The following is a 15,408-nucleotide window of genomic DNA, read 5'->3' as shown; positions in this document are numbered from 1 at the left end:
CAGCATCTTTAAGAGTATGTTTTCTGAACTGCAGTCACCAGAGAGTTTTTTTTTTTCCTGCACCACATGAATATTCACGAATGTAAATGAGAGTTCAAATTCCCACCGCCCCAATCACTCCCGGTTCTTCAGAATTCCGAGTGGCCCGTCATCTGCTTGCTCTATCAATAGGCGAAGTTAAATGTCAGACGCTGACCTGCCTGACCCCCTTTGACTGGATGCTTAAGTTGCTCTGCATTCATTACGCCGTAGCTGTACATAATCTCCCGTAACCAGTGCCTCCCCTGATGAGTCTCCAGAGGAACGGGCTGCAGCTGATGAGGTACTTTACACGAGTCACTGCAACTTCGCGGAGGGCCTGTAAAAGCCGCTGTTTTTTTGAACGGAGAAATCTCCAAAGTGTTGCGCGAAGATAAAGCGACATTTTATAGATTCTCTGAAGGCAGGGCGGCAAACGGAAATGGTTGAGCAAAGCAGCGGAGATGAGGAGCGGTCGGACCCTTGAGTTTTCTCCCGACTGTTCTCTCAACATCTCTCTCATCTTTGCTCTTCACTTCCAGTTTGGGAGAACGGAGGTGATTGACAACACGCTAAACCCAGACTTCGTGAGGAAATTCATGCTGGACTACTTCTTTGAAGAGCGACAGAATCTCAGATTTGACTTGTGAGTACAACTTCCTGTGTTTGCTTAACTTTTTTTAGTCCTTTTTTTTGGTCTGGTTTTCTTTGCTTTGTGCAGCGACAAGTAAAAGTTTTTGCTCCTTACATTTTGTCATATTTTAGCCACATGCAATATATTTTTGTACAATTTTGTGCGATTGGATAAGAAAAAGGCGAGTAAATGTTCTGCAAACATCGCTTTGAAAGTCTCGCCACCGATTTTCAGTTGGATTCAGATTCAGGCCCAGACTTTGACTAGACCATTCCACCACATAACCTTTTGATTGCATCTCCGGCTTTACATCGGTGACATTTTCCTCTTGTGAGGTGAACTTTTCTTCCATTTTGAAGTCTATCATGTTTCTTCTTGCCCTCTGTGTTGTCCTATCAATTCTGCCTGAGATCTGATTTGAGATTTCTTTTGTTAAAATTGGAGACATTGTGTTTTACTTCTTGGTCTGTCAAAGAAGAAATGTATAAATGCCTCTCAGACCAGGAACCACAGTCTCTTAACATGCCTTCATTTGCTCTGAAGCTGAATTGGAAGTGGAACATTTGTCGTTTTTAAACCCAGAAGTGAACTAACAGCTTTCAAAGGTCAGGGTCAACTGAGACAAGGCGCTCACCTTTGTATAAACAAAGCTGCACACCTGCAGAGTGGTTCCGCCCCAGAGAAAAAGGCTCAGGGTTCCTTCAGGGGAGACATTTCTCCTGCCATCTTACTCAGTGCGATAGACGGTTGACTGATTCTTCTCTAACGGCACAACTTCCATGTTCACAAAAACATCTTTAGGCATGCATGGCAGCAGGAATTATGCAAACCTTATCCAACCAAAAACAAAGCCACCACAGCAGTACAACAAGGATGTGTTTGTGTCAGGTTTGACAGAGGGATTTCCTATTAGAGACTGCCGTTGTAGACGTTTTACCACTGAAAGGTCATACACTCTGAGGCAAACAGCATCATGTTTTCAGGAGTCTGCTCTACATCATTTCCCTATTTTGACCATTGGATGCTCAAGAAACATCCTGAATGTTTACCAAAGCTCCATTCATGATGTCTCTACTGTCACTCTCTGTTTTTAGGCAGTTGAATTATTTACATACATATCACTGCTCTGCATGTTGAGCACATTCGGTTCAAATCAGACCTGTCCTTCCTGGATGCTTAACGTTTTGAGCTTGAGTTTAGGGGTAGTTTGAAAATAATCTGTGGCCCTATTCAATTGTGAAGCAGAGAGAATACCTAAAGGAAAAAACAACTACACCTCCTCAGTATATAATTGTAAAAGTAACTTTTTAACAGCAACAACTTAAAGCAGCTGTTTTCTGTTTGATGTATTCAGTCTGTCATGATGTTATTGATGAATTTTCTTTTGGTGATCTATAAGAATTCAATTCATTGAGGTTTCCAGACACCCATGAATAAGTTTGAATACTTTTCCTGCCTTTCTGTTGTACAATTCCTGGTATCTTTGAGGTTACCGTCCTGCTGCATTGACTAGGATTCCAGTACGTTTCTACTGGTTGGCAAACGGCCTTCCACTTGACTTTATATGGATTGCACTTCGACTATGAAACCTGTCATTCTCATCATTCCACAGATGTTATCAGTGTGAATCTGCGTCATTTCCTTGTACTTCAGATTTACTGACTAGACCTTTTTGGTTGCACGAGGTGCAAATGTAGGAATCTGACATTTCTTTGGTCTTCCTTCGCATACCGATGGGGTTTTAGACGTTTTGAACCTGCCAGCAGCGTCTCTAGGTGATGCCTAGAGACGCATCACCTACATGCAAATTTCAGTTTCTCTTGTAAAATGATAAGATTAATTAGATTATCTGTAAACCACAGAGGAGCGGCAACAGTTTTTACCATCATCGTGAAAGTTGGGTCGCGACGGGGAGGAGTGGCTGGGTCTGAGACGGTAGTAAGAAAAAAAATAAGGGAAGAAAATAAAAAAAAAGGTTGTGTGGGAAAAAATAGTTTGTGTGGGTGGAATATTGTGAGAGAACGAAATATGACGAGCATCTTTGGAATGTCGGGTTCACACCTGGATCCTGGCAGCTCTGTAAGAGGTGACTGGACCATTTCCAATCACGACACCTAAAATATCCTGAGCCTTTTTGCTCAGGTGCTTGACCAGACCAACGACCAACGTAGGACCCTGCCTTGGCATTTCCACCGAGTCGCTCAGTCACGCTTCGTGCTCACATGTGCAGGAGATGTGTCACCCGGTCACATGCTAGACAGACTCACTCCAAGACGAAACCAAAAGTGATGTGTGCCTCTTGCTCGCCGCTCTCCCCACATGCGCCGCGGCCCAAGCCACGGTGTGGGTATTTGCGTGCCGGTTGTGTGCGGTGTAGCAGGTAGCCATAACAACCGGGGCTTCGGGGAATGGTGGCTGGAGATGTAGGGAAAGACGGTTTTCCTTCTGGGGAAAAAAAAAAAAAGAAGCATTTAACCTTTCATGTCGAATATGCTCCGGTGGACCACATCGAGTCACCAGTCAGTCTATTTACACACATAAGAAGCACATGCTGCTACTACTTGCGTTGTTGTGCATGAAAAAGATAGAAAAAGATAAGTGATGCAGCTTGTCATGATATCCTCTCTCTCCAGAGAATCTAGTTTAGATTTGCTTGTAAGATCACACCAGTTTCCCTCAGAGTAATGTGCCCCGTCACAATGACAAATTTTGCTGGATTGTCCAGCAAAATATTGTAGTTTTGAGACCATTTTCAAGTAAATATAACAACGGCATATTGATGCAAGTTCACCGTCCTAAAGACCAATAGACTTTAATTTTGAAAAGAACACTTAACACTGCAAGATATTTTAAATGTCCAAAACAAATATAACCAGGATTTCTCGCATTACCACCTCAAACACATTTTTATTGGTATTGTTATATAATGTTATGTGGAAAAAAAACAAAACATTTGTGGGTTTTGATAGTTTTTACACAGAAATGTATGTAAAGTCTTTTGGGGGTATTGTAGTTTTACTGCACTTTTTTTTTTTTAAATTAAAAGCAAATTCATCCTTTCCACAGTTGCCACATGCATTCTCAGGATGAGGCATTGTTGCAATTTCATTTAATTGAACTGGAATCTTGCTGTACAATGATACTAATCTCATTATATATTGTTAAAGTATTTAATAAATTGGGACTATGAAAATGAATCATACTCAACTTGCTGGGCTTTCTTTCTGTCTCTGATTGAGCATATTTTCACCCGTTCGGCTGATTTAAAGAGCTGGTAATTATTAAAGCGACATTCGAAATACAGTCATTTGAATGTGAGGCGTTTCAGCTAAACTGCACCAGAGAATCCTGACTGATAGGCTCTCTTTAGAGGGAAACCTGACGGGCAGGACGAACAGACACCTGAGGGACTAGAAAAATGGCTTTGAAGACAAGTTATAAGTTTCAAAATGTGAAGAACTGATTGTCTTGTGACGGGTAAGGAACAGAGCGAATGGAAAATCAGAAAACGAGGAAGTTGGTGCGGGACCTATTAAAATTCAATTTGGCTCCACAACTAAGCCTGTAACAATAAGCAATAAATGAATGGCATGATAAATTAAAATGAGATTGATAAACTCCATGTGGCAGAGATGCTCCGCTTTAATATTATTGAATATCCGGCTTCCTGAAAAATGCTGCAAACATTTGCCCCAAGTAGTTGGTTTGCACTAGCTGCCACTTTTGACCTGTTTTCCCTGTCAAACGTGAGTTATTAGTATTTATTTTTTTATTTTTTGAAAAGTAGTTTTGTTTGCATAGACTTCATGATCCCTTTCAATTATTGTCGTTTTGTTTACTTATTTTGGGTATATAAAATGTTTTCCAGTTCCAGTGTCAAATGTTCTTTAGTTTTATATTTTTCAGAGGATGTACTTTGATGTAATTAGTGCAGTAGCTGAAAATGGGCTCAAAATGTCGTTATTATTGTTTATTGCAATCATTTCTTGGACAATTTGTTGTCCAGTAAAATGTGTTGTTGTGACAGGCCTACCCACAACAAATAAGTCTCGTCCTGTTTTAGTGACACAGTTATTTGGGTTAATGTTTGTCTGAACGGAGTTGATCATCTTCTAACCAAAGCTAGCTTTTTGTAGCTGTGAGAATTGGTCATGATAAGCTTTCTCAGTGTGTGAGTGTGTCTATCTGTGTGCGTTCACATGGGGCTCCTGTTTTGTTCGGTTTTCATCAGCAGCTGTATAAAGCTGCCACTGTCGGCCCGTCGAGGGCAACGCCGTCTGAGACGATGGCAGGCGAAAGATGGGCCATGACTATGAGGCCGTCTGAAAACAAGGCGAAAAGTGACGACGGAAATCACTTTTCACTGATTTATTATGCTAAACTTTATATCGTTACTTCGTAAATACACACATTGATGAAATGAAACAAGGCCTTGAAGTAATATTGATATCCTCTGGGGTTTTTCCCCCCAAATTTATGTTACAGTTGCTGACATTTTCGTTTAAAAAAATGTTTGTGAAGTCATCTCACAAAGGTAGTTTTCATTTGTATTCATTTCCTTTTTGTCAATACTTTGTGGAACTAACTTACAACTAAAAATATAGGGGGGGTTTTCTTGTTTTGTTTTTTTTAAAGAAGAGGCCACATATTAGCTTTTGGATCATTAAAGGCAGACTAGTGGTTTACATGGTCATTTTAACCAGCTCAACAACTTTGGTCTGCTACTTGGTCTTTGCGAGTTTTTGTTCACTTATGCCCTCTAACAAACCTCTAATACAGCTGGTTGGAGTAGGTTTTACTCAGTATGATCTCAAATTTCAGATTTTTGTTTACAACAAGTTTGGACAATGAACAAATCCCTACCCTCTCATAATGCATTTAACTTAGTGGTTACAGTGGGTCAAAACGTGAAAAAGCTTATAACCTTTGCCCCATACGGTAAACCCACTTAAGAAAGCGGAAAGCTACTTACGAATACAAAAGGCTTTAATAAACAAAACACAAAGGCACTGCAGAAACTCCAGTTGACTGAGAGAACAAGGCAAGAAGCAAGACAGTAATTCAGAAAATCTGGCAATGAACCAAGAGGAAGAAAACGTAAAAAAAAAGCTGAAGGAATCAATGACAATAAAGACATGAGCAGTCTGAGAAATGTTTGGCGTCGAGCCCGGACACTGTGGAAAAAAACCCAACAACTTTAAACTGAAACTAAAAGTCAGTTGACTGGAACCCAGAATGTCTGAAAAACCTCACTTTACTTTCTTGTAAAGTCAGTAAATCTTGCTTTTTTTTTCTTTCTTGCACACAACACTGCTGGAAACGGCAATATTTTTGTTAAAATTATAGCAAACAGTAAGCCAACGGTCAGCCCTCGTAAATGGTTATTCATCTCTGCAGAGGAAAGAGAGAATCTCGTTCTTCAAGCATTGTTTTTCATTTTCTGCCAATGAGCTATTCAGACTCGTGAATGATAGACAGTAAAAGTAAATACTACATGAACCAGTCGGGAAGTGGAGAATCTGAAAACTCTACAAAGACAAAAACATTCCTGAGAGACGCGTACAGTAAGAGGCTCCATCACTTTCCTGGTAGGTAGCGATGGATAACCAGCTCTACCTGTCTATAAAAGCTACAGTTGCGTCAAAAATCCTATCATCACAAGTCTCATTTTCAGCTCTTGCATAACAAAAACCTAAAGTAGCTGTGAGTCCAGGTTTTGGGGCCTCAACCTTTAGTAATAAACCAGTCCCCAGACTTGGTTGCGCAAGAGAAATCTTGTCCATTCCAATTCAGATTTATAGTATCTGAGCATTCTAGCCCTAAACATCCAGAACATTTTAAGAAAGTAACTAAATGGCTACTTATTTCCCTTAAGTATTAGCCTGCAAAGAGCGATCCATATTTAGAGCTGAGTGAAATGACCTGAGGTGTGAAATGATCTTAGATTGCTGAGTAAACGGTTTGTCTGATGACCTGCCGTTCCGCAGAGCCTGGGGGAGCGTTTCCAGACAAATGACTCCTTTTGCAAATATTGTGTGTACGGGCTGCATGGAGCGATCTAGAGGGAAAAACGAGGCAAATCGGACACACTTACAAAAATAATGCACAATGTTTTGTAAAAGTGTTCACATTGCACAAATCTGAACTGTATGGAAGAGTAGCCAAACTAAATATATTGTTTAAGAAATCCATGTAGAAGACCCATCAAACATAAATAAAAGAAGCTTCAGATGTAACTTTTAGCTCATAATTAAAAATCCCCAGAAAGGGTTGGATTGCTAGATGGGAGGGTCCACCAGCGGCCCACTGTGTTTTTGTGATAGAAAATATTTAAAGTTACAGAAATTCTGAGCTGCTTCAGCAGGCATCATCGTTTGGAAATAGTAGCTTTTGAGGCCAACAGGCAGGAGCAATGGATCGACTATAAACCTAGCTTAATCCATCTTTACCGTCACTGTTACTGTGGTATAATTATTTTTCTTCAACCATTTTAATGGTTTTGTGTTTTCACAACCAAACAAAAGAACATAGATTTTTACATGATGCTGTTTTATCACATTGGATGAGGGGAGAAAAAAAAACTGCCGCTGTACTATGTCACACATTCATGTCATATGGTGTTTTCATTGGCCTTATGCCTTACGTAATGTCGCCAAACATTGGCATTAAAATTTAATGCCCGGCAACAAGACAATCAGAGCTAGCAGCTAATGACAGACGTAAGACAAGAGGAGGATGTTCACATGTTAAGATGTGGTGAGACTGAATACATTTATAAATTCTCTAAATAATTTTGATTGGAGGCCGAGGAGGAACAATCTTCAGTCACATCTGACCTTGACACAAAACACGCTACTCAGCTTTTGGGAAATTACACTGATAAATCTTTTGATCGGAAATAGATCAAAAGATCTATTTTTGATCTATTCCGTATTATTCAGTATGAAAAGGGTTTCATGTAGACAGTCTAATATTTCATACTGTATCTCACTAAGTCTATTACATAAAAAAATCCAATTTAAGCCTGACGGGGAGGCAAATAAAGACTGGTAGCCCACCAGGCCTGTAAAACACTAGGGGGAAAAAAACAACTAAGAATGTTAATTGCTCTTAATACGCCAGTGAAACAAGGTGGTGGCAGCATCATACTGGGATTTTGTGTGACAAATTGTGGAAAGTTACAAGGCTTGCAACTACTTTTGGCAACACAATAAGAGAATGATGTACTCATTAACGTCCCCATATCCTCATCTTTTCACAGTCCTGTGTGTGAATAACAATTTATTTAGCGTCAGTCTAATGGGGAAGAGTTGTAATGCTGCACACTGGGATGCAGAGTACCCAGAGCTTACGGCGAGGTGTTCATTGACGAGCTGTTGAGTCCCGTTACTGATTTATCCTGCCTGTAATCGGCAGCGGTCCCAGCTGAGATCTGTCACTCCGCATCTATCAGGAACGCGCTGACCCTCCTTCTTCCTTTATTTCCACAGGTACGATGTTGACTCAAAGAGTGCCAACCTGCAGAAACACGTGAGTTCTTTTCTGGATCTTCCTTTCTCACTTTGTGTGTGTGTGTGCGTGCGTGCGTGTGTGTCTTCCTCCCATTTGGACCATTTTAGCCACGTAATGGCAATCTGGCCATTACAACGACTGGGCTGATTGTCTGCTAAACTTGCGCGGTCTCGGAGCAGGGTGGGGGTCATTTAGAAATTAAATTTGTCCACCCTGCTTCTTCCGTTGATGCCAGTGATTACAACAGCTGTAATTAGTAACAGCAGCGTCCTCGCAGGTAATAACAGCCATTACCCGCCCGCTGCTTTCAGGGCGTTCTAGTTCAAAGAACCGGAGGCAGCTTGGACGCTGAACTGTCATGTTTATTTTCAATTGGGTGAGGAAAGTCTTGTCTATTTTTCAAGATAAATACTCTAAGTTATCGCATCCAACTTATGTAGGTATGATTTGATTAGACGTAATTCCCAGTAAGAGCCACAAAAGACTGATAGAAAGCAATTGGAAAGCTCAAGATCATCCTAATTCATGGACATCTACGGTGCTGTGGACAAATATTTCCACCCTCCCTTACAGTTAAAATGTTACATTAAACAAATGTTGATATCAAAGATAATTTTAGTAAATGTAAATCATGAATAAGTAATTTCTCCCTAAGCCTAATAACTGACTGTAGCAATTCTTGTTGTGAAAACTGCTACCATGTGTTGAAGGGTTTTCAAGCATGAATGACTTGTCTTTGGTCTGGTAATGCTATATAGCATCTGACATGGATTTAACTCCATACGTTGACTTAAAGTCTGGACTTTGACTTGGCCGATTTTCAATTTTTCTTTATTCTTTTTACATGTCAGCTAATCAGAGCTTTGGATCAATCTACCAATGCTTTTCCCGAACTCCTCTAACTCTGCGTTTGCAATATCACAGAACGTTGTGGATATTTGCGAGTGCTGACTAATAGGCTCAATGTGTCTCTCGATGTTGCCTCTTGGAAGGTACAGACAGCCAGTTTTGCTTTGCCCCAAGGCAACAAGCCACACAGCTCTCATCCTTTCTTGCTTTTAAGTGTCCGGGCCCGCCACGCTGCCCACATAACACATGAGATGGATGCTCAGGTGTGACTGTTGCCTGCTTTTAGAAAGTGTGGATTATTGGAAGAGACATAAAATAAAGCTGAGAAAAAGGGAGGAAATCACAGTCTAGCCTGCAGCTCTGCGTTGTGTATTTTAGGAAAGCCAAGTCGCTTTTATGAGATCTTGTTTATTTGATAAAGATCAAAACTTGAGTGCAGACATTTGATCATTTCACTAACATCCACAAGTTGCGGTTGAGTTCGCTCATATTGTGCATGCATTTTCATATTAATTTGGGGCTTTCTGTGTTTTTATACATAGTTTTTTTTTTTGTTCTTTTTCTTTTTGGTAGCCCAGACGACCACAGGCTTATGGCGGACTTCACAAAGTCTGCGTATTCTCTGAAAGTTGACAGTATTCTGAGACGTGGCTTTTGAAGTAATCACCTGCCTTAAATGCAAAAATATTTATGCCGGCGTTTGCATCAAGAATTGCATGAAAATGAAAAGAGTTTTCATCACCTTAAGCCAGGATGATGCAGGTTTTCCTCTCTGCAGGTTGCTATATTGCACCATCATATGTCTTCAGTAGCAGGAATCCACAAGGGGGTTTTCATATTGGTTAGCTTTGTTTTATGGGCTTAGAAGTTTCTCTTCAACTTTGAGGCAAACGGTCACTGTCCTGCTGCTAAACATAGATGTTTTTAAAAAGAGGTGAATTGGGTGTATGGTGAAGGGCTTTTGTCAGATAAATGTGACTTTGAATAAACTAAAAATCATATTATGTTATTCTGGAATTGAAAGAAGAGATCAATCAGGACAGGATAATGGATTTGATGATATGCAGATGATATCCTGGTTTCTTTGGTTTAAATGTAATAGACAAGAAAATTAAAGTCATACCTTTTTTCTGGTAAATATTATTTGCAGTGCTTCATAAAGTATTCACACCCCTGTTTTTTATTTTTTTTATTTTGTCATCTTCCTCAAACTTTGATTTAGTTTACTGAGCTATTTATGAAATAGACCAACACAAGTAGTGAATGGTTGTGACAATGCATAGTTGCCTGAAAGTAATGGAAACTAAATACAGAGCTTACCGGAAACAACAAATTGAAAAAAAATTGCTTTATAAGACATACATTTAAAACTGGGTTAGTTCATTCTTACAGCAGGACAACAACCCCATTGCCACAACACTTTTCAGATTTATTCACTTCTCTGTTGGTTTACCTCACAATCCCCTCACAACCACAAACATACGTCAATGTTTGTGCTCAAATATGAAAAACGTTTTAATAGATTGCATGGTGACGCTGTAAATCCCCACCACTTAGCAATATCAGAATGTTTCTTCATTACTTGGCCTTTTGTAAACCTTTTTCCCCCTCTCTGTTCTCATTTCTTTCTTTAGTCTTACCCATTTGGTGATCTTCTCTCTGCCCTTGCTCGTTTTACCTCGCTAGTCTGAAATCAATAACCTCATATAAGTGGAGACACGCACATTGACTCTGAGGCAGCTTACCGTCTTTACAGCCTTGATGCAGATCCCAGAGGGAAAGCCAGGGAGCCCGGCCATTAGATGGTGTGTTTTATCTTAGGAAGTACAGTCTGCGGGGCTGTCTCAGTCATAACTGTGTGAGATCTAGTCTGATATACACATGAAGGAAATGAAACATGCTGCGCTGATTGAAACATAGTTTGCAGCCATGATTGAAAATGGATATGAAATACAAGTAGATCATCTGTTGGTTGCAGAGTTTTAATACTTTATTCTGATGTTTTTCGCTGGTAGTCATTACTAGTGTGTTCTGACTTTTCGTTGCACCTTTATTTCATCGAGAGAAACACAATGTTTTCTCCTAGAAATCCTGACAGTCTCGTTCTGTTGGCTCTTGGTTTGTGTTTTGCTGCCTTCATAACGGCGAGGTGCCTTTTGCGCTAACAGACTGCAAGTTAGAAATCTTAGACTGCAGATGGCTATGTTGATCCGTGTCGTGACCTCTGAGATTTGCAAGCTGGAGGCGAATGCACTACTTGAACTTGGTACACTCACCATATTCGCAGCACTGAACAAGGAAAGCCAGTTGCTGTGAAAAACCAGATGGAACGGCTCAATAGTGAAGCTGCTGAACATACAAGCTTTTTTTTTTTTTAATCTGTCCCAAAGTACTGTGATCTTAAATATTAGCAATGTATACAATAAAATATATTGGTATTAGACAAAGTTGGGACCATCGAAAGAACTCAACAGGATGTTTTTTTTGTATTCATTCCCTGACTTATACTTTAGATTTTTTCTTTAGTCTTCATGCTGCTAATCGTAGCCAGGAATACTGATTAATTAAATGAATCGATGTTCCAAACACCAAAGTTTTTATATAAGGATCACTTGAGACTCAATCACATGATCTCTGGTCCACACATTGTGACACTACTAACACCATTTGGCTGGATCTTTGTTGTTGAAGTAGGTCTTATTTGTCATTTTGTAGAAACCAATTTGACATTTCAGATTGTTTTGGGTTTTTGTCCAAAACGCCAAGTCAAAAAGTGTTGATCATAGTGAATCGATAAAAGCAATGGAAAAACATCCGTGAACAAATCGGTAACATTTCTAAATAATTACGTTTTAATTTCTTATAGCTACAAAATAGTTTGGTAAAAATGTAAAATGTTGTTTTTCAAAGCTTAACCGACAGGTGCAAGTACTTCAAAGAAACACGGTCTCTAAGTTAAAGGCGGTACTTTCTACCAAAGTTACTTTATTTGATAGTACAAGTTTTTCTTTGTTTTTTCATATTGCAGTGTTCATTCTTTTGAACTTTCTTTGCTTTATATATCAGTGTTATCTAGATGATTGGAGTCGAAATAGCTTTTCTTTTAACTTTATTTCCCCAACCAGTTCTGCTATTTGTTGTAATTAGCCATTATCAGCACACAGCCGGTCCTCTGATGGACCCCCTGCTGGCAGCTGCCGTGGTTCTTCTGCGGCTTGTTATTTTCTCTTCAAAGACAGAGGGGAAAAAATATCATAAAACACATTTGCAGATGTGTTTTTATTTTATCTAGAAAATGTAAGAAATTGTTCTTCTGATGATAGATATAGAAAAAAAAACTGAGAAGAGATGCTAATGAGTATAGCAAATGAGACCATTATGTTGGTTTTGCTCGGAGCTGTTCTGAGCTAAAATTAGACGCGTTTCACTAAAATGACAAATGGCTTCACCTCTTGGTTTAAAAAAAAAAAGAAAAAAAAGGGAGAAATAAGACAATTTTGCATTTTTAAACTTGTTTTGTTTCCATGAAAGCCACAAATGTGAAATTAAGACTCAATTGGGCATAATTTCCATATTTATATTTGGTATGGTACCGTTTCCATAAATTTGAATGTAGAACTAGAGAACTAAATTTATGTCTAGTTCAGTTCAGTAAGTGCATCTCATACCATATCTGGTTTCATTATGCAGTGAGTGATGTTGTTCTGTCGTTTGTTTTTATGATAGTTGTGTCTTAAAACTAAAGAAAACCTAAAACTTGTTTTTTCAGATTCAACAGTTATTCAACACAGTTATTGATTCCCTATTTAGGGAAAGCAACAAAACTCGGGCGCTGAGAGCGCTATATCCAAGCAATTTGAACCAGAAAGTTGAGTGGAAGGAAAATATGTACAAAAAGAGGGGCATTGTATCCTAAAATCCATTTAAGATTTGTTTTTAAATTTTTGTGCTAAACTGTTGAAATAACATTTATAATTTCTGATAAAATGCCATCTGTGTTTGCATGTTTATGCGATTCATGTCAATAATATTCACTTGCTCTTTGATTCCACAGGACTTCCTGGGCCAGGCCTACTGCACCCTGGGAGAGGTGGTTGGATCGCTGGGCAGTCGCTTGGAAAAACCTCTTGGGTGAGTCGATTTAGCAGGAAACGTCAACACCATTTCTAGTCTCACCGTAAGTGATTGATGGTTACTATGTGCAACATCAGAAGAGTCTGTCAATCACACTTTGCCTGTGAAAGAAGAAAACCTCCAAAACATTTTGGATTGCATCCCAGCTTTCATTCTTATTGGCAGCAGAATGTACATGTCCATCCGCTTTGATAGCGTTCGACACAAAGAACAAAAAGGTGACTTGTTGAGAACAGTTCATCCGTGATTCCATCGTCAATGTGATGAGAAATTGGCTGGAAATGTTCCTGTTTTATCAGGGACCCAGACCTTTTTCGAGATCTAGTTTGTGCACATTAATTTCTGCGAGAAGAACACCGAGTTCTGATGATGTTCTATAATTGGACTTTTTTTTTCCAGCGTGTTGTGTTCTTGGCTGCTGTTTCTGGGGAAACTGAGGTAAAAAGTGCAGAGTTACAGAAGCTAATTAAAAATATGCACAGTAACACTTGTTACAAATATAGATTTTTTTTATTTTCTTCTTTGCAATCAAAACTGAACACTTATTATTTTAGTGGCACTTACTTTGCATCCTGTGCTGGTATCAGATTCTGATGGTGCTAAATGCCCTTTTTTGTACATTAATGTTCTAAACTTTAATATGAATAAAAAAGCATTCGGTCAATATATGGAATTTTAATGTTGCTACATTGTGGAACTAATCATCATTAATTATGGAATCAGAAGAAGTGAATCAAATTATAATTAAATGCAGTCAGTGTAATTGTGATGAATTATATACACAGATTTAAAATTAAATTCTGATTGGATTCATCAGTTTTAAGTCAATTTTCACAGAATTGGACTAAAGTGTTAAATTCTGTGAATTAAGAATAAAGTGTGTTGGAAGCTGTTAAATGTGTTAAATGTACAAATAATTGTAGGGAATTACATTTTGATGGAATCTATGTTCAATTTAACCGTCTTGAAGTAAAATGTTTTCAGCTAGATTAAATGTAAAATGTAACACAACTTAATAATATAAGGCAATAAAATGTTAGTTTTTAATATGACCTTATTGATTTAAATGTCATTTTATCTAGGGTGATTTCTTACAGATTAGATGAGAAGGAAAAGACATTCAACTTGAAATTTGTATAAATGATGCAGAACCTTTTTAAATGATTAAACTTACATGCCATGTATTACATAAGCAGTTTATGCTGACACAGAAATGCAATGACGGCTACAACGGATGCTAGCTAAGAACAGTCATATGCTAACGAGCATCAATGACTTTCATTTTACTAATCTCTCATTTCGGACAGCAATTAGTCTTTCTTCACTCTGCAAAGTTGGCTCCTAAAGGCAGAGGGTTGTCTGCACAATCTCTTCTAATCAAACATGCGAAGCTCAAGTCTTGTGAGATCATTTTAATATCTGTTATTAATCGTCTTCCAGTATGTTGGTTATGGAAGTGATTTTCCAATAGTGCACCGCAACAACGAGTCAAAATGAAATTGCACAAGCCTGTGAGAGAGTGAGATGAACCATGGAAACTTCTGGCACTTTCTGTGTCACGGTGTATCAAGCTTAATAAGGTTATTCGAAGCTGGGAATTGAAGGAAAATCTTCCATCAAGTACCATCACATGCTGATGGTACTTGATGTAAAAACATTCATGAAGAAGTAAATTATTTTACCCTTCACTCTGGAAAGCAGACTTCAACTCCTCGTCGTTTGTAATTTGTCTCAGTGTGTTGTCAGAGAATCTTTGTTTTTGATTACTGACAGAAACACTGGCTCTTTGCATCAGCACAAAACGCTAAATGAGCTTCATCAGGAGTAATTTGCTCTCATCTAGAAATTGCCTTTGTTTTAATTTGAGCTTATTTGAGCTTAGTTGCTCACTTAAAGCTTAGAGTTGATCGCAAATTCGTTTTGCTGAAGGAGTTACGGGTTCAGAGTGCAACATGTGGCTTTCCTGATGGATGCTTTTAGTAAACCTCTCTCCTCCTCACGATCAATCTTAATTTATGACACTGAATTGGTAAAACAAAGGAGGGGCTTAAAACGTAAACTTAAAATTGTGCACAACTTTTTGTTGGACTTTTCCAAAGTCGTCATGAGCATCTTAACTGCTTCTTTAATGTTCCTCTTGTTAATTTGGTGACATCTGATGGCAAGTCAGCGAGACTTTATTTAGAGCTGTTAGAGTAAAGGAAGGAAGCACAGTTTTTGGTTTTTGTTTGTAAAATAAACTACTCATCATTTTCATTTCA

General features: G+C 38.7%; 1 protein-coding gene across 1 annotated transcript in view; it reads left to right on the top strand.

Annotated features, from left to right (window-relative positions):
* The window catches only part of LOC103459532 (copine-8), an 83,785-nt gene that overhangs the window by 25,371 nt on the left and 43,006 nt on the right, over positions 1-15,408 (top strand). Inside the window, exons 4-6 of the mRNA XM_008401168.3 lie at positions 561-664; positions 8,143-8,182; positions 13,068-13,144. Coding sequence (XP_008399390.2) covers positions 561-664; positions 8,143-8,182; positions 13,068-13,144 — 221 coding nt within the window. The remainder of the gene's footprint in view (positions 1-560; positions 665-8,142; positions 8,183-13,067; positions 13,145-15,408) is intronic.

This window comes from Poecilia reticulata, chromosome 23 (genome assembly GCF_904066995.2).
Source record: "Poecilia reticulata chromosome 23, P_reticulata-male-v2, whole genome shotgun sequence".
Taxonomy (NCBI): Eukaryota; Metazoa; Chordata; class Actinopteri; order Cyprinodontiformes; family Poeciliidae; genus Poecilia; species Poecilia reticulata.
The sequence above is the reverse complement of the archived record's forward strand: the minus strand, read 5'-3'. Positions and strand labels throughout refer to the sequence as shown.